Source organism: Capra hircus, chromosome 7 (genome assembly GCF_001704415.2).
Source record: "Capra hircus breed San Clemente chromosome 7, ASM170441v1, whole genome shotgun sequence".
Lineage (NCBI taxonomy): Eukaryota > Metazoa > Chordata > Mammalia > Artiodactyla > Bovidae > Capra > Capra hircus.
Window position 1 is genome coordinate 29,426,641 of NC_030814.1, and position 10,860 is coordinate 29,437,500.

At 43.8% G+C, this 10,860-nt stretch overlaps 1 protein-coding gene across 2 annotated transcripts in view; it reads right to left on the reverse strand.

The window, feature by feature from the left end:
- The window catches only part of RASGRF2 (Ras protein specific guanine nucleotide releasing factor 2), a 253,030-nt gene that overhangs the window by 104,414 nt on the left and 137,756 nt on the right, over positions 1-10,860 (reverse strand). Inside the window, exons 14-16 of one of the 2 annotated variants that reach the window (XM_018050061.1) lie at positions 8,425-8,673; positions 7,450-7,838; positions 212-337 (exon numbers count right to left, since the gene is read on the reverse strand). In XM_018050061.1, coding sequence (XP_017905550.1) covers positions 212-337; positions 7,450-7,838; positions 8,425-8,673 — 764 coding nt within the window. Of the gene's footprint in view, positions 1-211; positions 341-7,449; positions 7,839-8,424; positions 8,674-10,860 lie in introns of both variants that reach the window. The other variant, XM_018050060.1, reaches the window with a different exon arrangement.

Below are 10,860 nucleotides of genomic sequence, written 5' to 3' on the forward strand. Positions count from 1 at the left end.
GGTGGTCAAGTAAATACTGGTTATATTAGTGACATTTTCTCTAATCATTTATGTTCTACTACTTGCTCCCATGGTAACATTTGCTTCCAATTAATTTTCATAACTGAGACTGAAAAATATTTGGGAACTGAAATGGTAAGGTAAACAAAAGATTCAGAAGCTAGAATCATCTCTCACTTGCATATTTCTTAGTCCCTTTCTGAGTGCTCACCTCCAGGCTGGCGGTAGCGGAGGTGCCGAGGAGTCGAGGGCGACCTGCAAGGTGAGAGTTCTGCGGCATCGGCTGCAGGGGAGCTATCCACACCTGCCCGGTCCACTGGTGCAGACTCGAGGACTGCTGCTTTGGAACATCACACATTTTAACAACCAGGTTATGAATTCAAGAGCATCTTGTTAGTATCATGCATGGAAACATAAAAGTTCCTTATGGATAATAAGTATTTCATACTAGTCTGTATTTTTAAAGGACTTTATCATGATATCGAAGAACCGACTCATCGGAAAAGATCCTGATGCTGGGAAAGACTGAAGATGGGAGGAGAAGGGGACGACAGAGGATGAGATAGTTGGATGGCATCACTGAAGTGATGGACATGAGTTTGAGTAGGATCCAGGAGTTGTTGATGGACAGGGAAGCCTGGCGTGCTGCAGTCCATGGGGTCTAAAGAGTCAGACACGACTGAGAGACTGAACTGAACTGACCATGATATCGAGCCACTCCTCCTGGCAGAATGCTGATGACACACAACATGTGGTTAGTGGCTACAGCACTGAACAACATTTTTCCATTCTTCCAGAAAGTTCTAACACCCTAGAGCTACAGATAAGCAGCAGGCCAGTGGAAATTTTTACAATGAAAATTGAGAGGTTTTAAGATAATTTGAGTCTCTTCACTGCAGGTAACATCCCATGAGTAAAAGAAACATTATTTCAGGGTCACATTCAAGCTATTAGCACATCCCTTGCACTAACTTGTTAACCAGGTAAAACTACAACTTCATGTGTGTTATTTTAAGGAAAAGCACTAAAAGAATTTCATGAACTTCTAACAACTCTTTGATTTCTTTTTCCGAGGGCTTTGCATCAACTGATAAAAACTGCATCACCTCCACTAATTTTCCATTATCTCTGTCAGCAGAATTATTCTCAACTCCTTTTACCATTCCATTCAAGATTTCACTCAACAAACTCGACAAAATTCCTAATGACTTCACATAAAGCCATTTTTACACTTGTATGTGATTCACTCCTTTAGAAATATGGCCCAAATTCAGCTCTTCTGAAACACAAAGGGGCCAGGGAAGGGAAATGGTTAGAATCTTTCCTTGAATGACATAATTACAGTCAAGCTGGCAATGATGCAGAATGGAGACAAAAAAAAATCAGTGCTTAGCTGTTAGTTTTATTATTTTCTAAATAACTCCCTCAAAATTCAGTAATAGAAGGCATCTGCTCTGCAAGAGCAAGCAGAATATCAAACATGTGTCCTCGGTCTGATTCAACCATTCATTTCTCTGAGGCAAATGAGCAAATCATCTAGTCAGCAAGTACACCGAACCAAAAAACTTCCCAGTGCGAGAGCTGGACAGGGCTCGGAGAGTCCACTGAAAGAACAGAAAAGCACAGAGTAACACTGTAAGCAAACGGGCACCTCCAGGGAGGAAAAATCACGCTGGCACGGTGTGGGGAAAAGCAGCGTTTCCTTCTGGCAGGTTCACTTTCAATCAATCCCTGCAAACAGCTTTGCCTGCAGAACCAGTGGGCAGATGTGGGCTCAAAACAAATGCTAAAATTGGGAGCACTTTCAACCCACAGGCAGGCAATTTTCAAACTAAGAACAAAGAAACAGACACTGGTGATGTGGGTCGAGAGGCAATGCTTAGACTGTGTTGCACAGCCAGGGCCTGAGAGAATGCTGATGGACTAAGAGACCTAAACACCGTGAGCAGGCCCCCGTGGTTCTCCTCTCTTCTTTGCTGTGGGTTATACTCTGCTGATATCCCACCACTGGGTGGAATCTGAATGTGTGTTGGGCTGAGATTTGTGCTTTTTAGAAGAATTCAAGATAGCAGAAGGTGGGGCTTTTCTGGAAGGAAAAAAGAAGACCACTAATGGATGCTGGGTGAGCCTGGAACACATTTGGGAATTAGTAGAGGCGAAACCAACTGCATTACTCTTCCCTTACAAGCTCAGAGCCTCACTCAAATGAGGGAAAGCTCCTGTTTCTCTTTTGTCCCTTCATGTCATTTGAAGTTCTCTTGCCAGGAAAGATGGCAAGGCTGGCATTATAACTGCAATGACAATAAAACTGGACAAAGGTTGCTAGCATTTTTCAAAGAGGGCCCCCTGCAGCTGTCTAGCTGGACAGCAGTGAGAGGACCCATGGCCTCACTACAGACCCAACAGTGCAGCTGATCTTGTGCAACGAGGTTTGGAAAGTTGCATCCTGAGGTGAACAGCAGAAAATGTATAAACTCCGGGCACAGACTTCTTATTCAAGTATGCCAACTGTTTAACGTGTCAACATTATGCAAAGCACACACAAACATCTTTCAAATTAAAGAGAGATCATTGTCTCCATTTACTCTGCCAACTGGAATTTTCAAGATTAGACAGCAGAGTTAACACAGCAGCACTCTTGGCTTCTACAGACATTGTGCACACGCACGCGCACACACACACACAAACTGATCTTTTCAGGCTGATGCTGAAGTAAAGTGTTTCATCTATGACTTTTCTGAAACTATTCATGATCGGTACTACCTATATACCAATGCAAAATAAAAGGAAAAACTAAATCTATAATTCGTTCGTTTCACCCTTCAGAAAAATGCCCGAGAGCTCCCTAGACCTCAGTATTATTTCTAAGCTTTCTAGTCACAGTGTTTCCTTTATGAGGATCCACAGGATAAATTATTCTCAAGTCTCAGGAGCAAGAAAAGATGTGCCTGCAGACCAGTCTATTCTTAGTTGTCTGTATGAATCATGTAATTGATTACACTCAAAACCAAAATCAGAATGATTCCAGGAACTGGAGAGAACCACACAGTATTTGTTTGTTCAACAATTTTTCTTCATTGCTTGTTTCTTTATCTACTTGATTTTTAATCCAGCGTACCATGCGCCACTCTGAGTTACATCTTTAATACTTTGAAGAACAATATGGGAAGTAAATACATTAAAAGTCATCAGAAGACAGCTACCCAGAAGGGAAAAGAAATCAAGATGCAAAGAAGTGGCCAGAAACAAAGTATTTAAGGGGAGGATGGGCCTTCCCAGGTGGCGCTAGTGGTAAAGAACCTGCCTGCCAATGCAGGAGATGTAAGAGACACAGGTTCGATCACTGAGTGGGGAAGATCCCCTGGAGGAGGGCACAGCAGCCCACTCCAGTTTTCTTGCCTGGAGAACCCCATGGACAGAGGAGCCTGGTGGGCTGTAATACATGGAGTCACAAAGAGTCGGACACAACTGAAGTGACTTAGCACACATGCAAGGGAAGGGCTTTTGGGGGGCAATTATAGATAAGGGATAAGGGGGGATGTGTCAGTGGGGTAGTCGTGACTACGGCACGCTGGACACTGGGCAGAGGACTGGACATCTCTGGAGCTGAGGTAGGTTTTCACAGGCTAACAAGTGCCATGGCCATGCATGGACACAATCCTGAACAACCCCACCTCCTCAGCGAGATGAGCTTTGCATTTAACCTTGACTGGAGAACCACAAAATCCTATCTCTACCCCACAAGCCATGTGAATAAACCGACCCCTGAAACTCTAACTGCAAATAATTTGTTGGGGGGAAATCCAGTGGAGATACAGAAGCATTAAGCCCTCAACTTTGGTTTTTCTCTAATGTGAGAAAGATCCTAATATTTCTGCCTCGCCTTTACCCATGGGCCCTCGCCATCTGCTGGGCCCTGGTTAGAAATAAACTGAGCTGCCACATAACGAGGTCTCCAGGCGCCACTAGCTGTGCCCACAACATTCCCACCTCTGGCAGTCTGTTAGCGTCTTGCCCTGGGAGCTTGATTTGGTCCTTTCTCGTTTATCTTGGCTCCCCAGTTCTAAACTTTTTCCACCTCAATACTCTTGGGGAAAAGCCACTGATTCCTGCCAGTGATCACACCTCTATGTGAGACACTAGGCCAAACAGATGTTATGATGTGGCATTGGACCATCACATGCACTCTGGGTTTCTGCCTGGAAGACCAGAACCAGGGAACTTGGTGACCACTGTGGGACAATTCATGTGTAAGTAAAAGTCTAAGAATAAATTAGTATGGGTAAGGGACAACTTGACTGAGGGCCTTTAGAACTGTAACACGTACTTAGTATATAATGCAGAAAGGAACAGATTTTTCTTTCATTCCTCTATTAAAGAAAAAAGTTACTATCTATACTATCAGTCCCTAGCCAAGTTAAAATGCAATCTCTAGAAAATTGCAAAAAAGGAGAAAGATTCTTACCGTGCTCCCATTAGAAGGCCACTATCAAAAGAACAGAAAATACTAAGTGTTGACAAGGACACAGAGAAACTGGAACCCCATACTCTGATGATGGGAATGGTAAATGGTGTCGGCACTATCAAAAACAAAAATTCCCTCAAAAAATTAGAAACAGAATTACCATATGATCTAGCAATCTCACTTCTGGGTATATATGCAAAAGAACTGAAAGCAGGGTCTTGAAGAGAATCTGCATACATATGTATATTGCAGTATTACTCACAAGAGCCAAGAGAGGGAAACAACCCAAAAGTCCATCAAGAGAAGAATGCATAAAGAAAATATGGAATACACATGCAAAGGAACACTATTCAGCTTTGAAAAAGGAGAAAACCCTGGCACGTGTTAAAACAAAGATGAACCCTGGGACATTACACTACATGAAAAAGCCAGTCACAAAAAGGCAAATACTGTGTGGCTTTACTTATATACAATACAAAAAGTAATCAAACTCATAGAAACAAAAACAAGACAGTGGCTGCCAAGGGCTGGGGGGAGGGAGAAATGGGGAGTTGTTCAATGGGTATATAGTTTCAGTTTTGCAAGATGAAAAAGTTTTGTGTATTGTACAATAAGGTGAATATATTGATGCTTAACACTACTGATCTGTACACTTAATGGCTAAGATGGCCAAAAAGAAGAAGGAGGAGAGAAAGAAGAACTTTTTAGGAGAGTTTTAAATAGTTGCTAGATACTAGAAAGCAGGAAGATTAGTAACAGGGTCTACTCTGCAGAGCTTCACATGGTGTCCAAACTGGACAAAAGCTGTCACTTCACAAGCTGTGACCACTCCTGCTCTCAGAAATGGCTTTCAGCACTGGGGGTTACCACCAGCCCTTTGCTCATAGGTGCTCTTTGGCCATGAGTTTGCCTGTTTCTTCCGTGCAGCCCACTTGTCCATTCTTCTTGGCTGATGTCAATGACACCTGCAGGTTCTGCTCAACCAAACATGATCTCCCCTGCTTTTCACTTTCCTGAGCACTCCATCTAAACATCTTGAACCACCTGTGTTTGCTTACCTTCTCCAGAGAACTACATATAAGGGGCCAGGGCACCATCTTATTTACCCCTGTGGATCCTGTAGCACAGCAACGTGCAGAGAAGGTCACAGTGACTCCTGAACAACCTTACCCTGTTCTGATCCCAGCCTCAGGGGCATTCCAAACAAAGTCTTGGAGCCACCAATGTCTGACGCTAAAATGCTATTCCTAAAGCTCCCCTAACTCAAAATGACATGAGAATCCAGACTAACCTCCAGATTCCTCCTCTCTCATTTAATACAACCCAATAACGGAGGAGAAAGAACTTTCTATATTCGGGGAAGTTCCAGCACTTCCCAGGCTGCTCTGACCCAGAGAGGAGATTTGAACTAAGCCTCCCAAAGTCACTCCCTCCACAGAGACTCCCAAGCACTGGTCTGGATCAAACCCCGGATGCACTTGTCAGCCTGTGCACTGCCTCACTATTCCCAAGAAAATTCCATCGTGATTCTGCTGCAGTTTGTTGTTCTAATGACTTTTTAATTATCTTTCCCCTTTCATCCTCCTTAGTTGCTAATATGTCAACTTAAAGAATTCCTTGTTTAAAAGGGTGCTACTTTTGATCTTGACAACCATTCCAGTTAAAATTCCACCAAGCACTTCACTCAGAAAGCTGATTTAAATGATCTGAGCTAGAAACTGCATAGAAGCTTCAAGCAGGTAGAATGAGGAGTCTATGCTTCCATCTCAGTAATCCTCCTTAAAATTTGGACAATTTGCCTGACTTATTGCCCAATTTTTTATTATGTTATCAGCAAACAAATCAGTCACTGTGTAGTTTACAAAGAAGCTGTTTGCTAATTTGGCTGTTAAATTCTGTTTATCACAGAAACACTGGGTTGTAAAAGAACAAGGCTAGGCTCATTTCCTCCAACCCTTACGCTGTCCCAAGCTGAGAAGGGTATGGAGATGTGTCACGGCAACCCCTAATTAGTCCCCTGAGTGTTTTGCTTGATTTATTCATTTAACAAAAATTTACAATCCGTGAGGCACTGGCCAACGCCCTGACAGTACAGACGTGAACAAGACAGACAAGATTGCTGATCTCATGAGCTTCTGCAGGAAAAGACTACCCAGGCAGAAAAAGACTGCCCAGGCAGGGGCATAAACAAGTGCAAAGGTCCTGAGGCAGTAATGACCCAGGAGTTTTTGAGACACAAAAAGGAAATCAGTGTGACTGTAGCCAAGAAGATGAAGAAGCATGGCAGGAGCAGGGATTAGAGAGACAGCATCCAAATCTCATAGGATCTGAAGGCCTTGGGAAGAAGATTGTACTTTATTCTAAGTATGATGGGAAGTCTTTAGAGAATATAATCAGGAAACCAGATGATCTAATTCACATTTCTAAAAACCGCTTTGGTTGTGTCATGGACAATGAACACTGTCTCAGACTTTATTTTTTCCCTATATCTCTGTCGTAATATGGAGTGTTGCCTTGGAAACTAAACTCAAGAAGTCATCTTAATGCTTCCAGGCTAGGTTGTCATCCTAAGCAAGGAAAGGCCGGAAGCAGTACAGGTGCTTAAGATGGACACTGGAGGAGGAGAAGGCTCTGGGGCTCAAGGTCATGGATGAGGGTGCCTGCAAGTTGCCTCTGTGCCAAACACTAGGCTATGCTCTTTAGCCAACCAGCCTTAATCAAATTCCACTAAGAATCTTCTGGTGATAATCATCTAGAAGACACCATCCTTCCATAGACAACTGACTACAATTGGCCTTTTACTACAGAAGGAGGCTAACCCTGCCCTCCTTCCACAAGAGCTGGAGACTTTCAGGACTTTCTAACTAGCCATTGCACTCACTCTACTTTCTATGCAAAAGTAGGAAAGTTGTAAAGAAAGGAAACTAGGGTTCCAGAAGGAATGGTGGGGTCTGCAAACACAGGGTGTGGTAGCAGGTTAATACCTCTCTGAATACTTCGTTTTAGCTTGTTACACAGATCCACGCGGGGGTTATCAACAGACTCCTCTACAGATCCTGGGCTTTGTTCTGGAGAAGAAAGGCCTCTGCTCAGATCCAACGGCACTTTACCAGTGTGAGGCGGTGGGGACGCAGCTGGGCTGTGGGTGGTAGTGGGGCTGCTGGACGCTGAGGAGGTGGTCAGATCCAGCGCACCTATCCTTGAGTTCAAGGGAGAAGTCAAGGACAGCTTTCTGGCCCTCACTGGGGAGGATGTCCTGGACACTGCCAGTGGAGGTGGGGAAGAGAATTTGCGACACAGGCGTGGGGATTTGCCCTCCACCAAGTGTTCACCTCTGTTGTTCTGGCTGGTAGCAAAAAACAGTTCCAATGACCTAAAAGTGAGAGCAAAAGCTATTAAGAGATTGTGGCCAAGTGAAAAATTAGTCTCCCAATGTCGTTCAAGACATGCTCCCTACATTAAAAGGCCATGCTATCATAGAACTTCTGTGGCTGGATTCCTTTATTTAAATGTTGGGTGTATAGCATACACTTGCCAAAAGAACACACTTTTTAGGCTTTGTCTAACCCCTTGCTACTCAACTGTGTCCGAAGACAAGGAACACTGGCATTGGGCTCCACTCCAGATTTACTGAATCAGAGCCTGCAATTTAACAAGGCCCGCAGGTGATGCTTCTGCATATTAAAATGTGAAAAGCACAGTTGCTTTAAAAAAAAAAAGAAAAAAGAAAAGTAGAAAGAAAAGCTCCAAACAATAGCTTTATCTTGGCAAAGGCCACTTGGAAACTTAAACTGCTTCCCTTGGGAACTGTGACCTCCCCTCATCCTCTTCTTTTCAGGGCTGGGGGGTCTGGTAAGCTCAAAGGCCAGCCAGGACCCTGCAGAGTGGGCTGTCCATCAGCACAGAGACCCAGGGACCAGGTGGGGCATACTTTCACCTCAGGCTAATCCCAGGCCTACCTGACGGGGATGGAGGTGAAAGGCCTCTTATATATGTCAGAAAGCTTCCCCAGCACCACAGCTGCCGTCGTGAAAATCCGATAGGTGTGCAGAAAGGTGTTGAGGAAATCGATGCTAAGAAACCGCAGGTCGGTCAGTCTCTCCAAGAGACGCTCCACGCTGGCGTACCGGATCTGGGGCACTTTGCAGGAGTTGAGGGTTTTACTGAAGCAAATGTCAGTGTCGTCCTTGTGAAGCCGGGCGTCAGACCTATGCACAAGGCAGGAACGTGAGGACAAAACCAGAGCACAGCTGCCCCTCAGCCCCTGAGTATTTCAGGGTCTGTAAATACACACTCGTGTCCAGGCTTCCCCTGGCATTTGATAAAAGATGTGCTAGAACATATACAAAGCAGGGCCACAAAACCATCAACCATGCCATTATAATTTAGGAAGGTCAGGATTAATTGTGCAGACAGGAATCATTCATTCCAGTTTGTGGATTCCTTCTCCAGGGGAGGAGAAATAATTTTCCCTTTACACTCCTGAGATCTTAATTGAGTCTCTGTGATAAAAGATAAACAAGAGAAAAATAAAGAACCTTATTAACATGTATACCTCATGTATCCCTGGGAGATAACCAGGAGAAAATGAGAAACTCGAAAAGGTAGCTTAGAACTCAGACTTAAATGCCATCTTAATAGGGAAAGGGAGGTGAGGGGTATGTATAGGCCTCTCAGGGAAGAGTAAATGATTTTTAGGAAAGATGAATGGACCCTTAGAATAGATGGAAGGTATCAGAATAGATGGAAGGTTTGTGACAGTTAGCCTGGGTGTGATGTTGACATCTCGTCTCTCCTGTGACAGCTGTCAATTTTCCATGGTTGGTGAAACTCCTGGGGAGATTTATGACAATTGAGTTCCTTTTTGAGGATCTGTCTTTAGGCAGATGAGAAGAGTTCAGAAAATCCCTCTCTGCATTTGCTGTTTTTCAAGTGTCTGTAGCTCAGTGTAATGACTATGCCAAAGTGGCCTATGTTAGGGTAGCATTCTCCACTTTCACTTCTTTCTCTGGTTCAATCCTATTTTATTAGGAAATTAAAGCCAAAGTCCTATTTAGGAGGAGCAGGGCTTATACCCTCAAATCAGAATGTCAGAAGTGTGATTAAAAAGTAAGGGTGACATTCTCCCCACAGAAGAGTGGGGAAGAGGGCAAGACCCAGACAGCACTGCTATTATCTGTGGTTATTTCTTTTTCTCACTTGTAATTTTGTACATCTGTGCTCCTCCCCCCCCCCAATTTTTTCTTGACTAAACTAATATATTATATTCTTAGGTATTTTTTCCTCTGGAAACAGCTCTTTGATCAGCTCTACTGTTTTTCTATATTTTAAGGTATTAATTTCCATTCTTAGTTATTCTATTCCTACATTTTCCTACAGTTGATTTTTGTCACTCTTTTTCTAGCTCCTCAATCCATTTCATTCTTTCTGGCCAATTAATGCATTGAAGGCCGTCCATTATTCTGCGTACACTTTAAACCATCAATTGTATAAAATGTTGTGTTTTCCTTATGTTTTCAATACTCTACAGTGTTAACAAATGTCTTCCTAAAAAAATAATGGATGTAATATAGTCAGTGAACTCTTCTAAAGAGTCCCCTTGCACAGTCCCCGCCTGCATCTGCAATGCTGGGTTTCTCTCATTCTGTAAAACCACCATCTGGCTGCTCCTCAACCTGTCACCTGAAGGCCTTCTCCTGGAAGCCTGAAGCAGCCTTTCCAGGTGGACAGCAAACTCGGGGGAAGGTTCACCCAGCAGCCCTCGGGATCCCTGGGTGTGCTCAGAGCTCTCAGCCTGTGGTGCACCTTCGTTAGAAAGGTCAAGAAGACAGCACCGGGGCTAAGTTCATAAGACGAAAAGCGTGGAAGCTGAGGCTGAATCCAAGTGAGGCTCAAAGGAACGCACACCTTTGCAAGGACTGCCCGTAGCCTTCACATTTCCATCTGAGACTCCATGCCTGCCTTCACGGCAGCATCTCAGAAACAGTCGATCAATGAAGTGCTGGATTTCATCACTTGATTAAAGGGTATACTACGGGCCAGTGAGGTTCAGTGAGACAGCTGCTTGCTAAGAATCAGCTGGCTTGTTGTGAGTGTCCCTAATTAGCTCTTGCAGTACTTGGGAGGGATTTTAAATTATATATTTATTTTCTTTGGGATAAAAAGAAATCAATAGCTTCTTTAGCTTGCTCTTGGAAACATTCTACCCTAAAGTAAGCTCAGTGCAGGGTGGAAGACTTCATTTGAGGGCCTGAAAGAGCATTTTAAATGAGTAGCTTACTTCTGATGAGGAACTAAGGGCAGCCTGTTCATTCTAGTCACATCACTGATCTCGAAAGTCCAGAAGAGCATCGAGTGAGGTTCGTGAAAATAGAATGGCTCTTTCTCATCCTTCA